We start from the raw sequence: 26,972 nt of genomic DNA, 5'->3' as shown, positions 1-26,972 counted from the left end.
AAAAAGTGCCACCACCGGTTACAGCAGACACCTTGAACAAACCTCAATATAACAAAAATGAACAAATACGATGTTTTATTTAAATGCACGTAACTTTACAGGAACAGTGGTATTATACTACATTCAACGTTTTAAGAAGGTAATCAGAAAATCTGTATTTAAGCAACAATATCGGCATTCATTTCTGGAGAACAAAGAGATGTCAAAAGTAAACTTAATTAAAGGGATAATTAGACTGCCACTTTTACCTTGATCCAAAATGGTTTTGCATCCACATCAATGTAAAAAGCAACTGAGAGGATATCCCTGAGATGCAAGATATCGATCTTTCAGCACCCTGCTTTACACCAATTTATGTTCAGAAAGAGTGCAGTATAACTCAAGCCTACAAGTACCACTTTGAAGGTAGGAATTCACCCCGATTTTAACTCAGGGTAGAAGAAGTAGTGCAGGAGAGGGCAAAAGCGCATGACACATCATACGGGCCTCAGCATCGTGAGGTTTAACTCCCACATTTCAACTACACAGGCCTGGTCAGTCTCCTGCTCTAAACTGATGGGAAGCAGCAGCTCGCCGGTGGGTGCAAAAGGATATTGGGCAACAGGAAGCTGCTCCTGGGGTCCTCGGCACTCTGGCAGGCAGTTGGGTGGGAGTTTGGGAGGGTTTGAATTGGGTGGGAGGGGGGGTTGGGGTTGGGAGTAGGCTCACCAACTCTCCCAATTTCCAGGAGTTTTCTGAAATGGAAGATTAATTTCAGGGAATTGCTGCTAGAACCCCAGGAGAAAAGTAGAGCCGTGCACCTGTGGTTTGCAATTGCTTATTTCATTCCTTGCCTTGTTCTGACCACCTTCCCAATTGGTTTGTTAAAGAAATGCAGAAAATCTTTGTTTAGGCCGTGGGAAATAAGAGGTGAGTCCAAAATATTTTTTCATGGTGAAATGTTCCAATCATGTATTGAGTTGAATAGGGATCTGCTCCCCTGCCAGAGTTTACCCAGGAAAGTATGCAAATGTTAGAAATTGCCTGAATCTTAAGTGTCCTTTGTTGGATCCTAAGGGAACAGGAAGGAGAGCTAATTTCATAAATGAAACCATCAGAGTCAAACAGACATAAATAAGGGAAATGGAAAAACAAGTTCTTGGTTTAATCATTAAATTAAATAAACCTAATTTGCTAGGTATTTAGAGTAACATTCTCCAGCCCTATGGATAGCTGCTTGTTGTAGTATCATCTCTCTGAATTTAATAGTTTTATGCTCAGCAATATTTCTCTAGTCCATATTGTACTGTGAGGATGGAAAGTCCTTTTATGGTATGGCCTGGAAAGTCTTCTTCCATTTCTGAAGGTGCATTGTTTAACACCAGTACATTGGTGGCTGTTGTTCCTGGTAGATTTTAGGGGGAGAATTATCTCTCAGCGGTGGGTCTGAGTGGGAGCGGGCGTGGGCAGGCACGCAGCCAATTGCTGCCTGTGATCGGCTGTGTGCCGCTATATTATGTGGGCGGGCCAATTAAGGCCCGCCCAACGTGACGCACACCCAGAAGCACTGAGCGCTCCTCCTGTGTGGGCGGGGGGGGGGGGAGGAGGCTGAGTCAGGGCCTGCGCTCTTTCGCACACGCGCGGGAAAGAGCGCAGAAATCTCCCTCAGGCACGGAGCTGCCTCAGGGAGTTTAATTTCATCGTGAAAAAGTCAATAAAAGATTTTTTTAAATTATTTGGACATGTCCCCTCATGTGATGTGAGCTGGGACATGTCTATGAATTTTATTTAAAATTCTTATTAAAGTTTAAAAACCTTCGTGAAACCTCATCCCGCCCGTGGATGAGATTCCATGAAAAATGCGAAGGCTGCCTGGGCTCTTCGCCTTCCCCCCTCCGTCAACCTTAAGGTCGGACGGGCAGCCCTGTTAATTATTTTAATTGCTATTCAAATAGCCTTAACAGGCCTTTGACAGTTCGGCGGGTGCGCAGCCAACTCCGGTACGTGGTGACGTCGGGACGCAGGCCTGACATCACCACGTGTCATTTTACGTGTCGGCGAGCGGGGCCCATCCCCCCCACCCTGACCAGAAGATTCAGGCCTAGGATTCAGTGGGTGAAATTTAGTTCCAGCAATGCGGGCCCCCCCACCAGCCCGGTGGTTAGAGAATTGGTGGGAGCCCTGTGTTGCTTCTGTGTGGGAGACCCAGCGAAAATTAAGAGCACTCAGGATTAAGGCCCCCAGAAGGCAGAAATCCCACCCCCCAGAGCTGCAGGACAATCGGCTCCCCATTGTCGGTAGCGCCACAGGGAGTGGTGGCTGTTGCCAGTAATGTTCACAGAGGATCAATGCTGGGTCCCCGGAGACAGGTCAGTGGAGCGGGATGAGGGTCAAGGGAGAGGCTGTCAGCGATGGGTGGAAGGAAGTTCAGGTATAAGCACAGGGGGATGGCTTTTAGTGCCCCCAACCGATAAAAGGCCCCACGATCGGGCACTGAGTGCCTGTTAACAAGTGACCGCACCCACTACGAGGCCACAAGCAAATCCGACTGCATTTGCTGGGCAGCTTTCAGGAGCCACTGGAAATGCAAGTCCCACTAAATCCCTGAGCCACCATTAAATCTGGCAGGCTCAGGGATATTTGGTATTGTGATCATTTATGATCCCTATACCCGCGGCAGGATTCCAGTATCGAGAGCTTCCCATCCTAACACCGGGAATCAGATGCAGGTACTTCCACCCAATTCTCCTGGACCCTGGTCATCATGCCCACTCCAGAGGGCTCCAAAAATTCAGCCCGTTGTCTTCTAAGTGACATGAGCCTTATGGCATTTTATTCTAGAGTTGTCAACCCTTCAGGATTGTCCAGGAGTCTCCCAGCCACTAGTGCAGCTTTGCAGCTGTGCACTTCTTTCACCTCCTTACGTCTGGCTTCCCAGTTCTCGGAACTTCCTGCGCGACAGCTGCTACTGCAAAATCACAACCAAAGACAGTCAACCACAGCAGATCCCTCCTTTATAAAGATAGATGCAATGTCATTTGCAAACTGAAGGCAAGATCAGGCATATCACATCATCGAAATATGCTCAAATGTTTTACTACCAAACCTCCAGAAATATGTCCAACCAGAGTTGACAACCTTACTTTCCAACACACAAGCCTTCCTGACTCCCCCTCCATCTGCTAAGCCCTCCTAATTCCCACCCCTATAACTGGCAAATCAGTTGGCCCCCCCATTCCCTGCAGTGGTGGGAGGCTGACATCATCCAGCTGGAGGAGTCTGTGCATTGACAGCCAGCAAGGCAAAGAATTTAAATGCAAAGATCATCCAGGATAGCAGTGGCGCAGGGGAGGTCTATACGCCATTCCAGGAGTGTTAGCAACCCTATTGTTGATCAGTTTAACCTGTAAATTCATTTAAGAGCGTATTACAATTTGTTTTGAATTGTCACAAAAATATTAAGTTTCCGCTTCATTGTTTAATATTATGTTTAGCTGCATCATTTTTGAATAATTTTCAAATCAAACCCAGAGCCCCTGCTGTCACACTGCCTCAGATGCTGATGGAACAATAGAAGCAGGAAGGGGCTTGTTTAATTTGTATGTAAATGTGTTAACGCAAGGATACAGCTCTATAAACAAACTGCTAAGGTCCTGGCTTATGTGTCCATGGAAAATTCTGCTGTTGTAGATAAGCCTAGGCAGTAAGCCCTTCTGCTAAAGTGGTGCATATAAATAATAACAATATATCAAAAAGTAAAAGGTCTCTGGGAGGTTGCAATACCTCAAGGTTTCCATCAGTATCTTAAAATGAAGAAGTTAATGGAATTTAAAGTTGACAAATTGCCTGGGTCTGATGCCCTGGATCCTAGGGTTTTAGGAGAGGTAGCTGCAGAGAGAGTGGATGCACTTGTTTTGATCTTCCAGAATTTCCTAAATTCTAAAATAGTCCCCATGGATTGTAAGGTAGCAAACATAATCTCACTATTCAAGAAAGGAGAGAGAAAACAGGGAACTTTGGGCAGTTTGCTTAACATCAGTAGTAAGGAATGGACTCAGTGGGCCTATTGAGTTCAACAACTTTAGATCATGAACTCTCTCCTCCATCCCCACCCCCTTTCCGATCCCCCTTTTTTCCAATAATTTATATAGATTTTTCTTTTCCCACCTATTTCCATTATTTTTAAATGTATTTCCATCCATTGTTTTATCTCTACCTTTTAGCCTATTTCGATCCCTTCCCCCCACCCCCACTAGGGCTATCTGTACCTTTCTCGTCCTGCTTTCTATCCTTAATGTCACCAATTAGCACATTTCTTAGCTAATATCACCACCGTCAACACCTCTTTGTCCTTTTGTCTATGACATCTTTTGGTTATCTCCACCTATCACTGACCCTCTATCCAGCTCTACTTGTCCCACCTCCCCTTAAACCAGCTTATATTTCACCTCTTTTCTACTTTTCCTTAGTTCTGTTGAAGAGTCATACGGACTCGAAACATTAACTGTGTTCCTCTCCGCAGATGCTGTCAGACCTGCTGAGTTTTTCCGGGTATTTTTAACTTTGTTTTTGTTGTGGCCGAATGACCTCATTCTGTGCCATAATGACGATGACAAAAAAAATGCTAGAATCTATTGCGAGGGATGTGGTGACAAGGTGCTTGGAAAATCATAATACGATTAAGCAGAGCCAGCACAGATTGACGAAAGGGAATCATACTTGACAAACCTGTTCAAGTTTTTTGAGGTCATTTGTGTGGCACGAATGTTACTTGTGAATTATCACCCCAAGTCTGAACATTGTCCAGGTCTTGCTGCATGCAGACATGGACTGCTTCAGTATCTGAGGGGTTGCAAAAAACTGTGCGCAGCTGTACTTTCAACGTGGTGCCTGGCATGATGAAACTGTGAGGTGATGGCATGGCAGGTGAATCGGGGCCCACCCGCCTTCGAAATAGCATGTATCCCGGGAATGCATAATTAATGCGGCAGGTTTGGGACAATACGGCATGAAAAACCGCCATTGTGGCCAGCGGGTAAAGCTTCATTTTTCCCCGCCTGCTACCGCACTAAGTGCAAATCTGGGGCAAATCTGCCCCTAGGACTGAACACACTACTTTAAAGGGCCATTTTTATGGTGGCAGTAGGGTAGTTAGGTCATGTAAGACAGTGACAAACCAATTTTTTCACTTGTTCTTCCTAGTGAGGTTGGTGGTGCGGTCGGTAGGAGATGGCATTTGAAGATGTGAGGTCATTGAACTTTTTCTGGCACTATAGCTAGACCCTCAGGTGAGATTCCTGGCATTGACCTCCATGGCTATCTGCTCTCATTCCCTTCTGAATGCTTGTCTGGAGGGCCTCCTGGCCCTCTGCAGAAAGATGACCTGTCCCCTCTCTTATCTCCTGCACTAAGACCCCCAGTGCTGAGAACCCGGAAGTCCTCTCTCTGACCCAGTGCTCCATTACTTCTATTTCTCCCTATTCAGAAACTCTTCTATACCATTTCCCAGCTGGAGCTAGAATGAGCTTCCCCTTTAAGGAGGTGCAGACTGGCTTTAAAAAGTGCAGGCTAGCTTTAGTTGATCCTAGCTTTGCACAAACCTGCACACAGCTGCGCATTTAGTGCTGGGCTGCATGCCACAATCATGGAGATGAGAAGGCAGCACAAAGTTTGTGTGCTGCTTGTATCACTTCCATCAGGCATGGGACAACTGTGTATTGTGATCCCCCGTCAACAAACTTAGCCAATTTTTCGCACAATGAGACTCTGTACACCTTACTCTTATTTTCCAAGTTGAATCTGATAGCAATGAAACTCAACCAAAACTTTCAAAGATAATTACTAATATTGGGAAGTTTTCCTCCAATATGAACTGGCAGACTTCAGGCTTCCTAAATTTAGGCATTTTTGTCATCTCAAAATCTAAATAATAAAAGCCTACATACTAATTATTTTAACTTCAGGATTGCAGCCGCATGGCTAGTTGAGGGTTGGAAAAATATCTTACAGAAAGCTAAGCATGTTTGCAGTTGTTTCAAAAAAAAGCTTCTCATCAGTCACGGATAAACTGCCTTGGAGACTACAATGATACCTGACTAATGGGAGTTATCTTTTTGTATTCCTGGTATCAGATTCCCAAACAGAGTTCCCTCTGTTTTATTAATGACTTATTTTAATTTTGTGAAATATATATCTGATGAACTTATACTTTTATAAAAGGAGATTACTGAAATGTTATTGATTAGTAGTAATTTGGCTGCATTTATAGGGTCCTATAGTAATCACAATTAATTCAAATGGTATTTTGTAATTTCATAAACCAATTTCATAACTCAAAACAAAAATGATAGGAAGAATAAACTGAAAACCAAGGAACATGGTTACAAAAATGTCTGAGCGGTCCATCATGTTCAATATTAATGGAAGGACCTGTGTTTATAACCATTCCTGTTCCAATAGAACAATAAGTTGCGAATAAGCGACTTAGAGAGTACTACATGCACTTAATAACAGCCATTAGTAAGGTTGATTAGCAGAGGTAGCAGGTCAGTCAACATTCCGGCTGATGTCAAGATACCAGCTTGTGTCTACTTAGTCAGTCATAGTGCATTTGAACTGGCCTAAAATCCATATTTTAAAAAGTGTGTTTTCTTACAAAACAGGTTTTTGAGTGCAATAAATTGCTGGTATGGTGACTAATTTGGTAATTTGTAGCTATATTTTGAGCTAATAGATGAACAAGAAGGCATGTTTAGTCTGCATAACATTCATGTCTACATTTAAAAAAAACAATCCATTGTCTGTAAAGCTGGTACATCCCAAGGATATGAGAAGATGAAATATGAATATAAGTTATTTCTTTGTCATGTGATAGTGAGCAAGAAGAAAATGAAGGCACTCATGACGAGAGTTTAGAAAGAGCGCTATCAGCTGATAGCTTGTTTTCAAAACCTGAATAAGTGAATGATGCCAAATGATGCCCATTGTCTGCAGGTATTCTGAAAATCATGATTTATTTTGTTTTCAAGTTACATGTCAGACCCTGAAACAAGCTCAAACAAATTGATCTAATTGGGATTTATTTGTGAATAGCCACATTGGAACCCTCGGTGTTCATGTGTGCTTGTCTTTTTTTAAAAAATGAATAACTCTGCTGTGACTCCAGTAGAAACTGATTGTCTGATTGTGAATGGGTGTCAACATTAGTTTCCTTGCTTCATGATAGAGAATGCTCAACAATGCTGGATGCAGCACAAGCACCCAAGCTAAATAGCTGTTAATTCACTTTTGTTTTATTTACTACTGGTGGTCCATCAGTTTCTAACAGTTTGCTGGGGTGAACACACCCAATTCATGAAGTTCTTGGAAATAATTTCTCTAAATTCCCTCAGGAAAGGTTTCTTTGGCTTCAGTCTTTGTAAATTTCCAATTATGTGTGTCTTTTCAAACTAAACCCAAATAACGTTAAATGTTCATCTCTGCATAACCTCCAGTCTCCTTACACAGTATGCTTCTCAGCTCAATACATTAGGAGACTTCACTTTGGAGTCCAATTTATCAAAAATATTTGAACCAAACTTCCTTAAAACACTGTAAATATGAAACACCATAAGCACTGTACTAGTTTCAGTACTTATATGGGAGAGTGAATGTATACACGCATATCTGATAAGTTTGCTGAATTACTCTTATCTAAGAATGATAAGCAGCAAATCTAAAACAAGGAGACATCTAAAACAAGAAAAGGGGTTGTCTAAAACAAGAATGGAGGTCTCGTGGGGCAGTGGACAGCATCCCTGCCTCTGAGCCAGAAGTTCCGGTTTCAGGTCCCAGCCCAGAACTTGATGGCCAAGGAAGCTGCATTCATTACATGGCCAAACAGACTGAGTATCAACCTGCAAATCCTTCCAACATACGTCAATGGTAGGTGGTAAGAGCGGTAGAGATTCCTGGTCAGCCATGTGATGGAAAGAATGCTGCAGTTTCTACCATCACTATCCATAGCTCCGGACTACAACAAGCATGTAAATTAGGTGCATTTTGCCACAGCAACTCGGGCTCCCTGAGTGAACTGTAACATACCACCAAAACAAGAATAGGGAACAAATTGAATAAATGGGAGTACAGGGTGTCCTGGCAACACATTGTGATGACAATCAAGTATGTGGCTACCAAGTGGTATTGTATAGGACTGAACCCATGTTTGACTTAATGGAAAGTTCCAGCAGTCATCGGGCAACCAATTACAAAGCAATATTTGCATAGGCCTACCACTTAACTGGGATCTGGAGTAAGCAGAGGACAAACTGAAGAGTGACGGCAGGGCTTCATGCTAGAGTATTTATGAACACAGATTTTAAAGACATCTTATAATATTTGTGTAACATTCCACAAACGATGCAGGCACCAAAAATTGTGACTTAATTCCTTTTTTTGTAAGTATACACCAAACTGAAACATAATTTTACATGAGCTAGAACTTGGAGTAGGAAAATTATTACTTCTGAGTAATCACGACAAGCCAGTGAAGAGCTTAGCTGCAATTCAAAATGGTAGTGGTTAACTGTTATAGGTCCACGTGATATAAATCATGAATTCAATCTGGTGATCAACAGCCGTCATGTGGAAACATCAATAACATACTTTCTGTGGTTCTCCTCAAAGGACCTCGTGCTTCTTCCATGAAATTGAAACAAGTTAAAGGCCATGCAGAAAATTGACCTTTTTTTATAAAGCTGATTTTTATTTGAACAGAGTGTGGTTTTCTGTATAAATAAATCAATTATGAAGCGAAGAGGAGAAAATAAAACATTAATATTGTACAGGTGGGGTGTTAGTTTAGCACTCTGTACTGATACTCCAGTAGACTGGGCTGTGCAGTAGCAGGACACAAGGGGTTGACTCATGTAAGATCAAAATGCACAATATGTGAAATTATATGCATCAGCAGGGAAGACTACAAATTGAGGTCAGGTTCTTCCCTACAAGGATGAAAGGAATATTCAAATTCTGCTCCTTTATGACCTGGTCCCCTTGTTCATAAATATGACCTATTTGTACTTCACTGGTAAACTAGTAATTTTCAACTTACTGGAATAAGTTTGCAATCTGTCTCACTCTCCCTTCCCTGCATACATTTTAACTATTTGTCTCACTCTCTTTTTCCTGTACAAACCGTTGCAATCTGCCTCATTCTTTTTTCTTGTGCACGAGTTTGCAATTTGTTTTGCTCTCTTTTTCCTACATACAGTATCATTGTTTTGGCTGTATCACTTTTTTCATAAGGACTTGCATCGGCATGCAAGTTTATAACCTCCTATTTACTGCATGAATGTTTGACATCTGTCCACTTTTTTTATATTAGATCTCACTCATTGTATAAACATAATTTTCTTGTCTGGTACGATGATGCATTCTGATATAATTCTGACAAGTGTAACTGATATTCACATTAATCTACTGGTGGCTTGGCTTGCTGAGTGTAAATACATTGAAAATCTGCTCCTATTTCTTACTTTTGACTTTCTTCTTGAAAATGACATGTTGTGCTTGAAGTTAAGTTTGGAAAGTCATGTTTTATTGAATATTTATAAGAACAAATTGCTCATCTGAATAAGGACAACGAACTTTTGAACAAAGGCACTGTCATATTGCTTTGCTTTTCAAACTTAACGGGCTGGATTTTGCCCTTGTCAGGCAGGCCCAGGAGCGGCCATGAAACTGACCGCCACCTGCAATCGGGCCCCAACCACGATTTCACACTGGTAGGCCAATTAAAGCCTGCCCAGCCTGAAACGCGACTCATCACTGGCCAGGAGGGACCGAGTGGGGGGGGGACCCGTCGGCTGGTATAAAGAACCCCCAGGCAGCCCCAGAAAGGCTGCCAGGGAAGGACGTCTGGCTGTCGTTCTGAAGATGCACTCGAGTGCTGCAGCAAGCTCCAGGCGGGAGGACAGGTCAGGTGGGCACTCGGCCCCCTGCTTTTCACATGAGTGCCTTCCGGTCCTGCTGGAGGAGGTGGCTGCCAGGAGGACACCCTTGTCCCCAGAGATTGGAGGAGGAGGCCACCGCACCTCACCAAGGCGACATGGAAAGAGGTGGCAGCCCGGGTGAGCAGCCATGACGTGGTGCGGCGCACATGGGTGCAGTGCCAGAAGCGCTTCAATGACCTGCTGAGTTCAGGAAGGGTGAGTACCATGTTGGCATGGGTCAGTGTTCAGATGTGTTAAGGTCTGGCTGTCAGCCCATGGACCTCAAGGAAGCTAGAGTCTGAGGACCAACTGTCAGTGATGCCGGAGCTGGCCAAGGGGGTGAGCCCTGGCTGCTTGGACTGAGTGCCTTGCGGCTTGAGGGCCACAACTCGAATGTGCCCTGGGAGGTGTACCTCAGCTGGGGTTGGCCAGACCGCGATGGCGCTATAGGTAGAGAGTGGACTAATCAATGTTCCTCTGTCCTTTCGAGCAGAACCTGAACTGTGCCTTAAGTAATTTTATTTTCTTCAAGGATTAATGATCAGAAGAACAGCAACTTGACTTTTGTTTAACACCTTCAACACCTCTTTGTTCTTTTGTCCGTGTCATCTTTTGGTTATCTGCTCCTATCACTGCTTGCTTGTCCCAACAACACCCCCCACCTTCTTCCCCCCCCTCTTCCCCCTTAAACCAGCTTATATTTCACCCCTTTCCTATTTCTACTTAGTTCTGTTGAAGGGTTCATGCGGACTCGAAACGTCAACTTTGTTCTTCTCTGCCGATGCTGCCAGACCTGCTGAGTTTTTCCAGGTATTTCTGTTTTTGTTTTGGATTGCCAGCATCCGCAGTTTTTTGTTTTTATGATTTTTGTTTATGTCTTTCGTGTTTACATTCTAATTTGTAAAAAATATTTCATTTTTAATGAATGTAATAGCTGGAATGCAAAGCCCCCTCATTTTAGTGTGAAAGTTCCTCGAGGAGAATTGAATATGCTACAGCACTTTCCAAATGAAATTATCAGTCATAGAGGTGGGCACCTGTAAATTCTGGAGGCAGTCTCAGACTATCACCTGAGTATTGAACTGATATTCCCCTCTTCATAAATTTGACATTAGACAAGGGCTATTTTGAGCAGAGGTAACAATGACTTTTTATCCGTTATATGTTTTATCCTCATATGGAGGTGTTACATCGATATAATTACAGGATGTCAATTCAGTCAGTTTGGATGTCTGCCTCGTGTATAACTATGACTTTACTTTTCTTGCGAATGACATATTACTTAAATTATTTTTTTCTGCTACTCATTGCTGCAAATGTGGTATGACAATGCTTAACTTCAATTTCAGAATAAAGCTCCCTTAATTCACCAGTCCAATGCTGTATTTCCATTCCCAATAATAAGTGCTGTCCTCTCTGAATGAAATTACAGCTTTACAGGTGAATTGTGCAGTAGATTTTCACCTACTAGAAACTTAATTGAAATTCAGAGGTAAACTAACATCTTCATTCTTTTCCATGCAATATTCACGGTCCTGACCTGCTCCCTTCAGCTCTTTGCCCTTCTTGTATTGTACTGTATATCACCTGCTTTAGTAATAGGCTTTCTATGCAAATAGTAGCTGAGACCCCAACAATAATTATATCTAAAAATGGGAAAACAATATTGTTAGGGCTGAAATTGGACCGGGTGCAAAATGGATGCAAAGACTTCCAATTTACAAAGCCAGCGCCCTGCACCCAGTGTCAGAAGCACATTGAGTTCAGACAGTGTAAAAAGCAAGCATGAAAAAGCAACTACTTGCCACACTTCGATGGCCTCTAGCAGCAGCTTAAAGGATCACTGGTTAGACCACTTTAGACCCAGAAAAACTGACAGAACCTGATCCCAGTTTTGTTTTGTCAAATCTGGTCTAATGTGTGCTTTAAGTGGGCAACCCAGGCACTCAGAATTCCATTGGCAGCTGCCATTTTTCCGGGGGGTATACCCGGTGTGTGAGAATGTACAAAGAAATTGGTCCCTGCACATGATTTTTATACCAAAAAACAGGCACAGATTCTTTGTATACAGTTTTGAAAGAATCTACAGCTATTTTTTTTTATTTTTAAGTCATTAATAAGGTTGCAGAACTACCAACTGAGCAAGGCACAGTAATTAAAATTTTAACCTGCAAAACAAATTGCTTCCAGATTTCACAGATGTGGACAGTGTACACTCACATTCTACACTAGAACTGTGGTTCATCATCGCAAAGGTGCTAATTGAGTTTGGTCTGTGGAGGAAAAAAAAAAATTGTAGGAAATGTTGAAATATTACTCTGCTATTCATTCTCCACAGCTAGGGTCTGGAGTTCCTAATAGTGCAGAGATGTAATGCATTATTATTCTAGCTCCAATCCTAAGCCAATGAATAGCTGAAAATACTTGATGCAGTGATTGACTTCCCTCGCGCCCAGGAGGTTATAGACTGCACTCATGTATAAATTAAGGCAAGTGAGGACCAGGCAGCAGCATTCATCAAAAGAAAGATCTTTCACTCCATTAATTTCCAACTGGTCTGTGATCAACACAAAAAGAATTATACAAGTCTGTGCCAGTTTCACAGGCAGCTGTTATAACACCCTATTATTTGACAGCCAACCAACCTCCACTAACCCACCCGTCAAGTAAAATTAGAGGATGGCTGGTTGGGGACACAGGCTACCTTGGCTGCTGAAACTCCTACACAACCTCACCATGCCAGACAGCTTAGGTATGACCACAGCCATGAAACCAGCAGGAAAATCCTTGAACACATTATAGGGCTCTTAAGCAAAGATTTCAGGTCAGTGGCTTCCACTGATTGCACATCGCACAATCTTGCCATACAGAGGGTGTTGCATTTGGAGGAGGCAAAGGGACAGCAACTGTTATCATCTAAATGAGGAAGACTTAGGTGAAGACAAGTTAGATGCAGAAGGAGGAGGGCTATCACAATGCCTTGCAGTCAGGGATGCCATGGATCAGTTGGTAGCACAGCGCTACAGGTGACATGCAAAAGCAAAATACTGCGGATGCTGGAAATCTGAAATAAATCTACTTCTGGTGACATTCTCATTTCCCTCCTTCAAAAGTTAGACAAAGCTCCTCTACATTAACAATCTTTGTTACTGCCTTCACTGCTCCCCTGATTCCTGGGCCTCAATTTTGTTGCTTGCCCTGCTCAACCCAAACCCTATTTATTAAAATCCCCCTCCCTCCATATATCAACGAAAGGAAAACAGCACCCAGAGACAAATGTCAGGATGGTTACTACTGGAAGGATCAGAATAATGTACCAAATGAGATCATGAGAAAAGCCATTTAGCTAAATATCTGACAAATGGAGGTCACAGTCTCCCTGGAGAGGCGGAGCCTCCTTTGGCATTGCACCTCAGACATATTGAGGTAGCTGCATCACTGCCTGTAAACCCTGGCAGCAGGATAGTGGCATCTTCTGCGGCTCCTTCCGCTTTGGACTACCTGCTGGCCCCACACCCATTACGCCTGTGTCTCTCCTCCCACAGGTCCCTCCCCTGGGAGCTGCATTGGGACACCCGGCCTCTGCTCCCTTCTGCCCCTCTCTTCTTCCTCAGAGGAGGTGCCTCCAGCGGAGACCACAACCCCCGTTACCAGGGCAACAGAAGGTTGTCTGATACCTGGAAGGGTCCACATAGTCAAAATCGTGTGGGGGCCTTGGAGACACCAATGAGTCCTGAAGTGAAGCCTAGAAATGCTAAGAATGAAGCTCAGAACAGAGATGAAGCTGCCATGTTCAAATAAGCAACCAATCTCCAAAACTCCTCACTATTCACACTGGCAATGCTGCTGACCCTTTTTATCCTGCCTTTGGATGAGGTTTTGCAAAATCTGGGCTGCCCGCCTGCCCGTTTTGCCCACGCGATGAGCGCGAAGTCGCGTGGGCAACGTAAAAATCAGGTTCAATTGGGTTTTTAATGGCCTTAAGTGGCCTCTTAATTGATGACAGGCACGGCTCCGAAACCACACGCACCCACCGGACGGAAGATTGTGTGTGTGCGGGATGATGTCAGGACGCTCACCCGACATCTTCTCGCATTATCTTATGCCTGATCGTGTCGGGCGCACGTCCGCCTGCCAGTACGTGTGTGTGTGTGTGTGTGTTGTGGAGGGGGGTGGTGGCGGGGGGAGGTGCGGTGAGAGAGTGTGCCGGTATGTGCATGCGTGTGCATGGGGGACAGTGAGAGAGTATGTGTGTGGGGGGGATGCAGTGAGAGAGAGTATGTGTGTGGGGGGGATGCAGTGAGAGAGGGGGAGTGTGTGTGTGTTGGGAACAGTGAGAGAGAGAGTACATGTTTGGGTGGGGGGGGCAGTGACAGAGAGTGTGTGTGGGGGTAGTGAGAGTGAGAGAGAGAGTGTGTGTGGGGGTAGTGAGAGTGAGAGAGAGAGTGTGTGTGGGGGTAGTGAGAGTGAGAGTGTGTGTGGGGGTAGTGAGAGTGAGAGAGAGAGTGTGTGTGGGGGTAGTGAGAGTGAGAGAAGAGTGTATGCACGCACGTGTGTGGCGGGGGGCACTGAGAGAGAGTGTGTGTGTGTGTGTGTGTGTGTGTGTGTGTGTGTGTGTGAGAGAGAGGGGGGGGGACAGTGAAAGAGTGCGTGTGTGTGGGGGGGGCGGCAGTGAGAGTGTGTGTGTATTTGTTGGTGGGAGGGGCACAGTGGAGAGTGGGTGTCTGCTTTACTCCCAGTCTCGGGTTTCTCACTCACTCTCACCACCTCACACTCACACTCACAATGGTTGAGGGTGAGTGTGTGAGCAGTGAGCCGAACACACACACACTGACCCTCTCAGACTCTGGTCATTTTTATTAATTACTCTTTTTTTAATTTAACAATTTATTGTTATGACATTGCTTTACTTTTGCTCAGTAATTGTTTCCTTTCTTAATACCTCTTTTTAAAAAAAATTCAGTTTGTTGCTGTGCCAAACTTTATCTTTCTAAAATTTACTCATCAGCCCCTTGAGTGAGAAGAAAAATGAAAATGTGCCCCCCCATCCCCGAGTGAAAAGGTTGAACAAGCCTGCCCAACATGGTGGCAGCGAATGGGAAAACCCTAAACCTCACAAAAAATGCAGTGAAACACAAACTTGCAAGACTAAAAAAAAAAATACGAAGAAGCATTCTAACCTGAAGAAAAGCTCAAGAAGGAGACACAAAGGGGGAAAATCGCCAGGCAAAAGCTCCAGAGAAAAACTTAGAAGCTGAAGGCAGATGTTAAAAATTCCTCACAGCAGCAGACTTTTTGGAAGTCCAGCTTCAATTCCCAGAGTGCAAAGTAGGCAGACCTAGTAGAGTGAGCTAAAAACTTTTAAATTCCATGACAAAGCAAGTCCTGAGAAACTTTTAAATAGCTCAGTGGTCAGGAATTTCTGTTTAAAAACTCTGTTGGTAAAAAACAGATTCCCAAGTCAGAGGTGGAAGAAGTGGCATCCCAGCTCGCTCCAAAAAATGGAATTATATAATTAATTAATTTGGAGGAATCGTGACTAAAGGGCAGTGAAGGCCAGGATTTGATGCTCTCATGACCCTAAAGCATAGCTCTGAAATGGAGAAGTCTGCGAAAAATCAGTGGCGCCATCTTGAATTTCAGCAACTCCTTAAAACTGAACCTACACTTAAAAGTTTTTTAACCATGGATCAGAAATCCACTCTTCCATGTCATTTTGGACTTATCCAAGGCCCAGATCAATCACATAATTGGGAACTTTGGAGAGAAGATTCCTTAGCTACATGATTGCTTCAGGTCTGGATAAAAAGGGGGAAGCTGAATAAGGCAACACACTCTTTATTCGGTAGGCCCAATACGGACGGCATTATTTCTAGACAAGGAATCAACTAATCACCTGCTAAATTTGAAGAAGTACTGAAATCATTCAATGGTTATTTTAACCTAGGAAGTAACAAAATCCTTGAAAGAGCTAAATTTAATAAGCATGTCCAGCAACCAGGAGAACCTGTCGATTCATTCATTAACGATCGGTACAGAATGGCTGAAGGTTGCGAATACGGAGACCTAAATTTGAACTTATCAGGGATAGGATAGTTGTAGGAATAGCAGATGATGCACTCTCAGACATGCTACAAGTGAAGGAAGATCTAACCCTTGAGGAAACTATCCTGATTGGTAGGCAGTCTGAACTCAGGTCTATTTTAAGAGGTGAAAGTAAACTGTGGTACAAAGGAAACCCCACAGTTCAGTTAGTTAAACAGGACAGAAACAGGGACACTCCAGACCAAGGGAAACAATACCCTAACCACATCAGAAGAACATCAACCTCCAGGTCTGACAACCGTTGGTGAGGTCAACACTGCGGCCACAGAGCAAATGCTGCAACTCCTGGCCAGCATGACAGTGCCACAGACAATGCTGCAACCGAGTAGCAGCAGTCCATTGCTGACAGGACACCACACAGCCAAACGCAAAGGTGAGCTTCCTAAAATAAAACACATCCTAATAACAAGGATGGACATCTTCCATCACAGAGGGTATCATGTGACCCACACGATAAAGGAAGAAGAGGAAAAAATGACATGAAGGTGAGCACAATGTTCATTCACCCCACATGAAACAGGATGGAACAACCATCACCTATCACCACAATTGCCGAATCAACAAAAGTGGTTCAATACCAAGGAATGGAAAAAGAGGATAAGAAGATACCCAGATGCCTGAACAACATCCAAATCAACAGAGTTTACCTGCAATGACAGAGCCTACCACTCTTCCGATAGTAGTACGAACAAGATATGGAAAGGTTATAACACCTCCAAACCACCTTAACCTATGAATTCAGAGACTTGAAGGAGGGAGATGGGGTAGTAATAACAATGTAAATACAAGGGGTAAACTAGAATAACTTGAAATACATTGGATAAAGACTTGGAGGAGGGATATATATACATATACACACACATAGTTCTTGAAGTTAATAAATGCATACAGTTACCTACTTAAGACTACAAAGGCGTCATTAAGACCTACTGAACAGTATCCAACATGCTACAACAAAGGATACAATTACATTAACCACCAGGGGTTGTGCCGCAGGTTAGCAAGTCCATGAAAAAAGCAAACCAAGCACTCAGCTTAATTTCTAGAGAGATAGAATTGAAAAGTAGGGAAGTTATGATAAGCCTATATTGAATCTTGGTTACATTACACTTAGAGTACTGCATGGAGATCTGGTCACCATATTATGAAAAGGATACAGAGGCACTGGAAAGGGTGCAGAGAAGATTTGCAAGGGTGATACAGAAATGTGTGGGTATACAGATCAGGAAAAGATTGACAGGCTGGGTCTCTTTGCTCTTGAAAAAGAAGCCTGAGAGGTAACCTAATAGAGGTCTTTAAAATTACAGAATGTTTTAATAGAGTGGATACAGAATGTTTCCTCTTGAGGGGGAAGCACATAACCAGAGACCATCAATATAAGATTGTCACTAAGAAATCCAATTGGGAATTCAAAAGAAACTTCTTTACCCGGAGAGAGATGAGAATGTAGAACTCGCTACCACAGGGAGTGTTTGAAGTGAATGGTACATTTAAAGGGAAGTTAGATAAGCTTATGAGAAGGGAATGGATGGTTGCGATAGTAGACTTAGATGAAACAAGATGGAAGGAGCTCGAATGGAGATGAACGCCAGCATAGACTTGTTGGGACAAATGCCATGTTCCTGCACCATGTATTCTATTTACTCATCTCATCTCATCCAAAAGACAGATTTCAACTTCAGACTAGACTCAGTCCTTTTGGATTGTGCCGAGAAAGAGTGAAGGCCCTATTGGTCTTCTCCTGGTCTTTAGAAATGCTTCTGGGTTAATGACAAAAACTCTTTGATTTTAATCCAGCTTCCCTATAGTACAACAATCATTAATTCTGCCAAGCCAGTCCCCCATTCATAGAAACACAGAGCCATAGAATGGTTACAGCGCAGCAGGTGGCCATTCAGCCTGTCACGACAGCGACAGCTTTCCAAATGAGCAATTCATCTAATGCCACATCCAGCCTTCTCCCCGTTGCCCTGCCTGTTCTTCCTTTGCAGATAATCATCCAATTTCCACTTGAATGCCTTAATTGAACCTGCCTCCACCATAATCTCAGACAGTGCATTCCAAATCCCAGCCACTTGCTGCATAAAATAAGTTTTTCTTCATGTCGCCGTTGCTTCTTTTGCTGATTATCTTAAATCTATGCCATCTGGTTCTCGATCCTTCCACTAATAGGAACAGTTTCCCCCTTTCAACTCGATCCAGACCCCTCGTGATTTTGAATACCTCTATCAAATCTCCTTTCAACCTCTTCTTCAAGGAGAACAGTCCTAACTTCTTCGATCCATCTGTGTAATTGATGCTCCTCATCTCTGGAACTATTCTTGTAAATTTTTTCTGCTCCCTTTCTAATATCTTCACATCCTTCCTAAAGTTTGGTGCCCAGAACTGGACAAAATACTTCAGTTGAGGCCGAACCAGTGTTTTATGCATGTTTAACGTAACTTCCTTGCTTTTGTACTCTATGCCCCTATTGATAAATCCCAGGATCCGTAAGCTTTATTGACTGCTTTCTCAACCTGTCCTACCACCTTCGATGATTTATGCACATATATTCAGGTTCTTCTGCTCCTGCAACCCATTTGGAAATGCACCCTTTATTTATATTGTCTCTCCACGTTCTTCCCACCAAAATGAATCATTTCACATTTCTCTGCATTAACTTCCATCTGCCATTTGTCTGCCCATTCCACCAGCCTGTCTATGTTCTTTTGGAGTTACTGAGGACTGAGCTTTATTTAAAAAGTGTTAATGGCAACATGCTGCATGGCATTTCCCAAGACCCTGTGGCACCAAAAGGACTTTGTATAAAGTAAACAGCTTTTCAGAAAATGGTGGGTGAACTGTCAGTAATTTTAGAATTGAATTGCTAGATGAAAAATCATTTCCAATACACTCGGGATTTTTTGATTTGCCACCCACTGCATGGAATACCCTTCCTGTGGTGCAGGAACTTGGAAGGTTTCACACTCCAATTTTGAATGTTAATGATATAAATAAAGAAATACAAGATATTCAAACTGTAGAATTAATCCCATTACAATTCTGATGATGGCTCACAGTTACAACTTTTGATTTCATCCACCTGCTGTGCTTTTCTAATAATTTTTGTTTTTATTTTAGATTTCCATTAGATTTTTATTCTTTAAGTGTATATATAAATATAAATGTATATATAAATATAAATAAATACAAATATAAATAAATAAAAATATAAATAAATATATAAAAATATAAATATATAAAATAATATATATATATATAAATATATAAAATATAAATATATAAAAATATAAATATATAAAAATATAAATATCAGTGTTGCTGTGAGGCTACTGACAATTTTAAAAGTGAAAGTCAAATGAGATCCCAGAAAGCTTAAAACGCTGCATGGCAACATTTTTTTTTCAGTCCCCGACATTTTGTGCACAGAAAGTCAAATAAAATCTTCCTGTAGTGCTGATGGTTGTGAACTGTAATCATTTGCTACTGGAATGATAGTCTATACTACCGCCAATCTGTAGAACATGTTTATTTAGAAAGCCTTACTCAGATGCTAACAATCTAAAGCGGGTTGAGAAGTCCGGCCAACAGTGATACCTTCTAAGGAACAGTCTGGGTTCCTATGAGCTGTTTTTGTAATGTATTACGTAATATGTTATGAAAATTGTGAAATGCTAAATGCTCAGTAATGCAAGCCTTTGAAGATTAAATTGCTTAGCTGATGTTTTACTTGTGACAGAAAAATAAAATTATGAATTTTTGTTTTGACTTAAAAGTAATCCATCAGCCTCCAAGCTTCAAACATGCTATTGGTTTAAAAACAACATTATTAAAACACAATCTATCTTTTAAATCTGCACTGATCTTCACATTTTGTGCAGCTGAAATAATAGCAGACCAGGGCACTTTTTGATCATTCTTTCCTCTTTATGATTGTCATAACTAAACGGGTGGGCAGGTATTCTGCTCCAAACCCCGCATCAATCCTGCTGCATCACTAACTGCTGGAAGATCAACAAGACCGGCCTAAGTGATTCACTCTCAAATATTCCTGGTGGCCAATGACTAGCCTCTGCTTTGCATCTCATCCTTCAGAGATTCACTGAGGAATCAAAAGGTACAAAACCTTTCCTATTGCACCCCTTCCTATTAGAACATAAGAACAGAACTGGGTGATTCAGCCCCTCGAGCCTGTTCCATCATTGAATTAGATCATGGCTGTTCTGTATCTTAACTCCATATAAACTCCTTAGCTTCATATCCCTTAAAACCCTTGCCTAACAAAAGTCTATCAGCTATAGTTCTACATTTGATGATGATGAATTTTTAATAAAACACCAGTTTGGCCCCCACTGCAGTATTGAGTCTATTTCTGGGCACTGGGAAGGAGAGGGTGCAGAAAAGGTTTACAAGCATCGTTCCAGCGATGAGAAGCTTCAGTTACAAGGATAAGCCAGAGATGGTGAAGTTGTTTCCCTTAAAGAAGAAAAGGGTGAGAGGAGATTTGATAGAGGTATTCAAGATCATAAAGGGTCCAGACAGAGTAGATGGGAGAAACTGTTCCCATTAACAGAAGGGTTGAGAACCAGTGGACACTAATTTAAGGTGCTGAGCAAAAGAAGCAACAGGATATGAGGAAAAACTTTTTAAGTCAGTGACTGGTTAGGATTTGGAATGAAGGCAAATTCAATTATGGCTCTCAAAATTTCATTGGATAAGTACCTGAAGAGAAAAAAAAAATGCTGGGCTACAGTGAAAGGGAGGTGACCCGGGTCGAATTCTAGCTGCTCTTGCAAGGGCCAACATGGATAATGACAGACTGAATGGCTTCCTTCTATGCAGTAACCATTCCATGATTCTAAGTTTCCAATTGATCTGGCCTCAACAGCTTTCTGGAGGAGGCAGTTTTAGATTTCCATTGCCCTTTGTGTGAAAAGAGCTTCCTGATGTCACCTCTATCTGCCTCGAATTTTAAGGTTATGCAACCTTGTTCTGCACTCCCCCATCATAGGGGATAGCCTCACTCTATCTACCTTATCAAATCCTTTAATCATTTTAAATACCTCCATTAGGTCACCCTCAATCTACCATACTCAAGGGGATAGAAGCTTAAAAACAAAAAGCTAAAAGCTACTGCGGATGCTGGAAATCCAAAACAAAAACAGAATTACCTGGAAAAACTCAGCAGGTCTGGCAGCATCGGCGGAGAAGAAATCAGTTAACGTTTCGAGCCTTCATGGCCCTTCTTAGTCTATTTATCGGAAGATGAACACTCTGCATCATCTGATTGTTTTTAATGTTATCAAAACTAATGAATTTCCTATTTATATTTTTCAATCTGACATCCAACATTGAAAAAACTGACCAGATACCAAAGAAATGTGATTGAAACATCATTCTAGATTAATACCAAGCAGAGGCAGATTTCCAAGATGTTCATTACCTAGAGCAAAGTAGCAGGTTCATTAAATAGAGGCATGTTAATGATGAATCATTATCAGAAATGCATTTAATTTTACCCAGAGCTCACTACACTATATCACCTATGCTGTAACTCCCAGTACTATCATTGACCTTGCTTTAGGCAGATGAAAGGAATTGTATTGATGAAACCAGCTGATACAGTATTTTCTACATTTGAGAAAAACAGTTGTATTTGTAAAGTTGTGGTCCTCGTACCTAAGGATATATTGCCTTAGGGGTGGTGGAACAAAGGTTCACTAGATTGATTCCTGGTATGAGAGGGGCTGTCTTATGAAGACAAATCAAGTAGAATGGGCCTATATTCTCTGGAGTTGAGAAGAATAAGATTTGATCTTGTTGAACACTGGGAAGGCTTGAGTGACTGGGAAGATGCTGAGAGGCTACTTCCCTTGGCTAGAAAGTCTAGAACTAGTGGTCATAACCTCAGTATAAAGGGTCAGCTATTTAGGACTGTAATGAGGAGAAATTTCTTCACCAGAGGCTTGTGAATCTTTGGAATTCTTTACCGTAGTCTTCTTTCATCGAGTATGTTCAAGGCTGAAATCAATAGATTTTTCGGATTCTAAGGGAATCCAGGGATTTGGGGATCAGGCAGCAAAGTAGATTTGAGGTCAAAGATCAACCATCCTACTGAATGCAGACTCGAGGGGTCGTATGGCTTACTCCTGCTCCCATTTCTTACATAACAATTGTAAAGAAGGGTGTAATTTTTATCCCGATAATTTCACTGGGCGATGGTGTGCTGATATGTGAAATACATGAGTCCTGACAATTAATGTGAAACTGTGGAAGTTGTCATACTTGTTCAAATATTGCAGGTTTTGGAATTTGTGATCAACCCTCCCCCCATTGGAAATATGTCCAATACAACATATGGACAATAAACAAGTGTGACAGAACACTGTGAATCATTACAGAAAAATCTTCTGATGAAAATCATATAACAATTACAAGTCCTTGGCTGTCCTGACTTAAAATCTTATGCTAACTATATTTATTTGAGTAGGATTTTGTCAGAGTCAAAAATAAATTTGTGAATGCTGAAAATCTAAAAATTAGAAAATGCTGAGAACAACCGACTAGTCAGCATCTGGAAAAAACAGATTACATTCAAAATAACACACTTATTCCGGTGTTGAGGAACCTGAGGCATTTGCATCATTTTCTGTTTTTAAGATTTAAGATACAACTAGAAATTGCAGTTGTCCTTATTCAAATAGTTTCAACACAACAGTAGATTCTGTCCTGAAGTTTTCAAGAAACGACACCACAGACACATGTTCCATTCGTGCTAAAGAAAGAAAATGCAACTTCTTTACTTCAACCATCAAAGCAAATGCAATTGGGGCACTTGGGGTATATTAGCAGTAAACAAAGATCATGAAAAAGCCATGTGTCAGGAAACAGCACTGAACAGTTATTCTGACCCACCTGCTGTGACTACTGAATCCAATCCAGATGTTCAGGGGGAAACTCTCAAAATGTGTTTATAACAACACAAGGTTGAGTTCTGTGATTGAGCACAGAATGGGGTAAGGCCACTGGCGAAGGCCCTTCAACCATAGTAGACTGAGGGGGATCTGTATGTTTGACATGTTATGAATAAGGTAAATGTTGACTGTAATTTTAAATGTAGTAACATACAGTATTGGAAGAAACTGAGTAGTTTTGTATTTTATGTAATGTCAACAGTCATGTAATGTACTTCTATAAATTTTATGAATAAAGTATTTTGGGGGGATAAAACTCATACAAGGCTTGCAACGGAAACCTGACAATCAAGGGACCCGCTTTGTATTGAAGCCCTGTGACATTGGAGAAACACTTCAAGAAAATGGCCAACTCCAAAATAGAAGTTTGGTAAACTTTGTAATTATTTGAATGTGAAGAGAAATTATTTCACATAAAAGTTTAATTTTAAAGCGTTTAACCTATCAACCATTATTCAAAAGATAATTAAAAACTTACCTTACTAGTTGCATTAACTGCTCGTGATAGGATAAAAAGAGAAATAACAAATTTGGGAAGCCTCCACATGTTGAATGAGTGCATAAATGCCTCTTATCTTCTCGGTGCTTGGAGAAAACAATCTGAGCAGAAGTGCTGGAACTTCAGCAGGAATTCGGTGACAATGAGTACCAAAGTTACTGCATCAATCCTTTAACAAGAAATGTCTTTGGTTCTCTACACAGGCTTGCACTTTGCATGATCTTCAAGTCTTTACATACAACTCCTCCTCTGAAACTGGGACAACTGCGGCTGTGCAGTGCAGCTTTCGGTTTACTTGCAGGAATGACTTTTTTTTTAATTCCCACTGTGTATTGAGTGCGAGGGAGGGTCAATAACGACTACCCACTGCAGATCGTGCCAACCCAGTGTCCACGCAAAGAGGACGAGCGATCAGCCGCGAAATCATTGGCATTCAAGTCTCCAAAACGCAATTTATCGGCAAATATATGCAGCATAAAGGAGTGTTTCATTTGAATATAGAAATGACTGGTATTATTGGTTTACCCGTTCATTTCAGTGCGCTCCATGGAGTCAAAGGGAGGGGTTTAAAACAGTGAAACAGCACGTGTATGTGTCCACTTCCTAATTTATCAATGCTGTCCAACCTAACCAATGTTCCTGTGTTTGTTTTCTGATGTGATTGCGCCATCTGATGGCGAGAATCCCCTTCGCCCCCCACCCCCATCAGCCTGGAGATGGGCCGAAGTGAGAATATATTCACGCTTTGGAACTAAATTATTACTAGATCCCCCATTTCAATTGCTAAATTTACATTAGAAGAAGGTGTGTTTTTTTTTTAAATGCTTACATTCTCAACGGGGATAACAATTATGCCCTCACTGGGCTGCTGTGGGTTGCTGAAACTGCAAGGTTCAGGGACACAACATTGGAAATAATGACCCCGTTCATCATTTACCGAGTGTCAAGAGGTGACTAAAGGCAAGATTGGTGAAGATGGGACGAAAGAAATGCGATGGAATGGGTGCATCACCTGATCCGGATGATTTGCATCCAGATTTTCTTTTTATTCATTCATGGGATTTGGGCATCGCTGGCTGGGCCAGCATTTATTGCCCATCCCTAATTGCCCATCCCTAATCGCTCTTGAGAAGGTCTTGGTGAGCTGCCTTCTTGGATTCCTGTGGTGTAGGTACATCCAGAGTGCTGTTAGGGAGGGAGTTCCAGGATTTTGACCCAGTGACAGTGAACAAACAGCGATATTTTTCCAAGTCAGGATGGTGAGTGGCTTGGAGGGGAACTTCCAGGTGGTGCTGTTCCCATCTATCTGTTCTTCTAGATGGTAGTGGTTGTGAGTTTGGAAGGTGCTGTCTAAGGAGCCTTGGTGAGTTCCTGCAGTGCATCTTGTAAATGGTACACACTGCAGCTACTGTGCATAGGTGGTGGAGGGAGTGATTATTTGTGGATGGGGTGTCAATCAAGTGGGCTGCTTGTCCTGGATGGTGTCGAGATTCTTGAGTGTTGTTGGAGCTGCACTCATCCAGGCAAGTGGAGAGTATTCCTTCACATTGCTGATTTGTGCCCTGTAGATGGTAGACTGGCTTTGGGGAGACAGGAGGTGAGTTACTCATCGCAGGATTCCTAGCCTCTGACCTGCTCTTGTAGCCACAGTATTTATATGGTTAGCTCAGTTCAGTTTCTGGTCAATGGTAACACCAAGGATGTTGATAGTGGGGGATCCAGTGATGGTAATGCCATTGAATGTCAAGGGGTGATGGTTATATTCTCTCTTGTTGGAGATGGTCATTACCTGGCACTTGAGTGGCGCGAATGTTACTTGCCACTTGTCAGCCCAAGCCTGGATATTGTCCAGATCTTGCTGCATTTGGACATGGACTGTTTCTTATAGGAGGTGGGAGTGGACATAGCAGAAGGGCTTGCCAGAATCTTCCAATCTTTTTTTGGGATGGGGCAGTGGCAGAGAAGGGCCAGATGTTTGGAAAGTCGCAAATATGACACTTTTATTCAAGAAAGAGGGAAAGGACATTTGTTGCAACTATAGACCAGTCAATAGGCCAGTCAATTTACCAGCAGTAGTGGATAAGGTTTTCAAAACTATAATCAGGGAAAAGATCAGCAGGCACTTGGAGAGCTTTGAGTTAATTAAGGAGAGCCAACAAGGATTTGTAAAAGGCAGATCATGCTTGACTAATCTAATTGAATTTTTTGGTGAAATAACAGAGAAGACTGATGATGGGAATGAAATGGAATAAAACAGAAAGTGTTGGAAATACTCAGCAGATCTGTTGTCCATATGGATTTTAAGAAAATGTTTAACAAGTACCACAAAAAAGGCTGGTTACCAAAATTGAGGCTAATGGAATGGGAGGGTCAGTGTCAGCTTGGATTAAAAATTGGCTTAAGGTCAGAAAACAGAAAGTCATGGTGAAATGGTTGTTTTTCAGAATGAGAAGTGGTGAACAGTGGTGTTCCCCAAGGTTCAGACCTCAGACCACTTTTTAAAAATGTCTATAAATACTGTGTCTCCTGCCAATGCAATATGACTGTGCAAGATGGCCACCAATACCCTTCTGCATGTGCGCACTGGTCCACACATGCGCAGAAATCCAATGATGTGCGCACATCAGTTTACCCAGCACACCACCAACTCATTTTGTTTTCTAACTCAGTTATTGCAATATGCTCTTAGTTTGTGGATTCCATGGATCCCACAAATCACTTCGTTTTTGGCAGGTTGCTCAGAATATGTAGCTCACCAGCATTTTATTGACACTTGGAGAAAGTGTTACAGTATTGAAACGTTACTGAGTGCCGATGCTTCAACTCATTTTAATTATTTCTGCCATCTCGTAACTTATAGGCACTGTGAACATATGTTGTTAAATATTCAGTGATCAGGAAGATTCAGTCAAGACAGGAAAGAAAACTGTTGCAATGTTGTACTGAGCTCTCTAATTCTAGCGTTTTAGCGAAGGGTCAGAATCCTGCCTTAAAATTCCTGTATATTTAGTCACGTTCTCAAATCTCTTCAGTTTAAGCAGGATCAATGAATTAATGCCGTTGCAGAACTAAATATGATTTTGCAAAGTACTGACAGCCACTTTATTTTGCTTCATGGTACATAGTGCTTGAAAGTAAATAAACTGAGTTCATGTTGCGCATTGCCCCTATAAAGATGGCAGCCACACATGCACCCTGCTGCACATTGCCCTCCATAAAGATGGCAGCAGCATGTACAACTGAGCATGCATGATGTTGGCAGCGAACACAGCCATTAAATTAATTACTTGGATATTGGAGTACAGAATAAAATTTCAGAATTTGCTGATGATATCAAGCCTGGAAGTGGGGTGGACGGTGAGGATGATACCAATCAACTGCAAATAGGTAGACTAGCAGAATGGGCAGACATGGGGCAGGTGGAATTTCATACAGAGAAGTGTG

At 42.1% G+C, this 26,972-nt stretch overlaps 1 protein-coding gene across 1 annotated transcript in view; it reads right to left on the bottom strand.

The window, feature by feature from the left end:
* olfml2a (olfactomedin-like 2A) overlaps positions 1-23,833 on the bottom strand; it is a 61,312-nt gene extending 37,479 nt beyond the window's left edge. The window contains exon 1 of the mRNA XM_078549878.1: positions 23,508-23,833. Coding sequence (XP_078406004.1) covers positions 23,508-23,591 — 84 coding nt within the window. The 5' untranslated portion in view covers positions 23,592-23,833. The remainder of the gene's footprint in view (positions 1-23,507) is intronic.
* Positions 23,834-26,972: the final 3,139 nt, after the last annotated feature.

Source organism: Cetorhinus maximus, chromosome 10 (genome assembly GCF_964194155.1).
Source record: "Cetorhinus maximus chromosome 10, sCetMax3.hap1.1, whole genome shotgun sequence".
In the NCBI taxonomy this organism is placed as follows: domain Eukaryota; kingdom Metazoa; phylum Chordata; class Chondrichthyes; order Lamniformes; family Cetorhinidae; genus Cetorhinus; species Cetorhinus maximus.
This window is presented reverse-complemented; position numbering and strand designations above follow the sequence as displayed.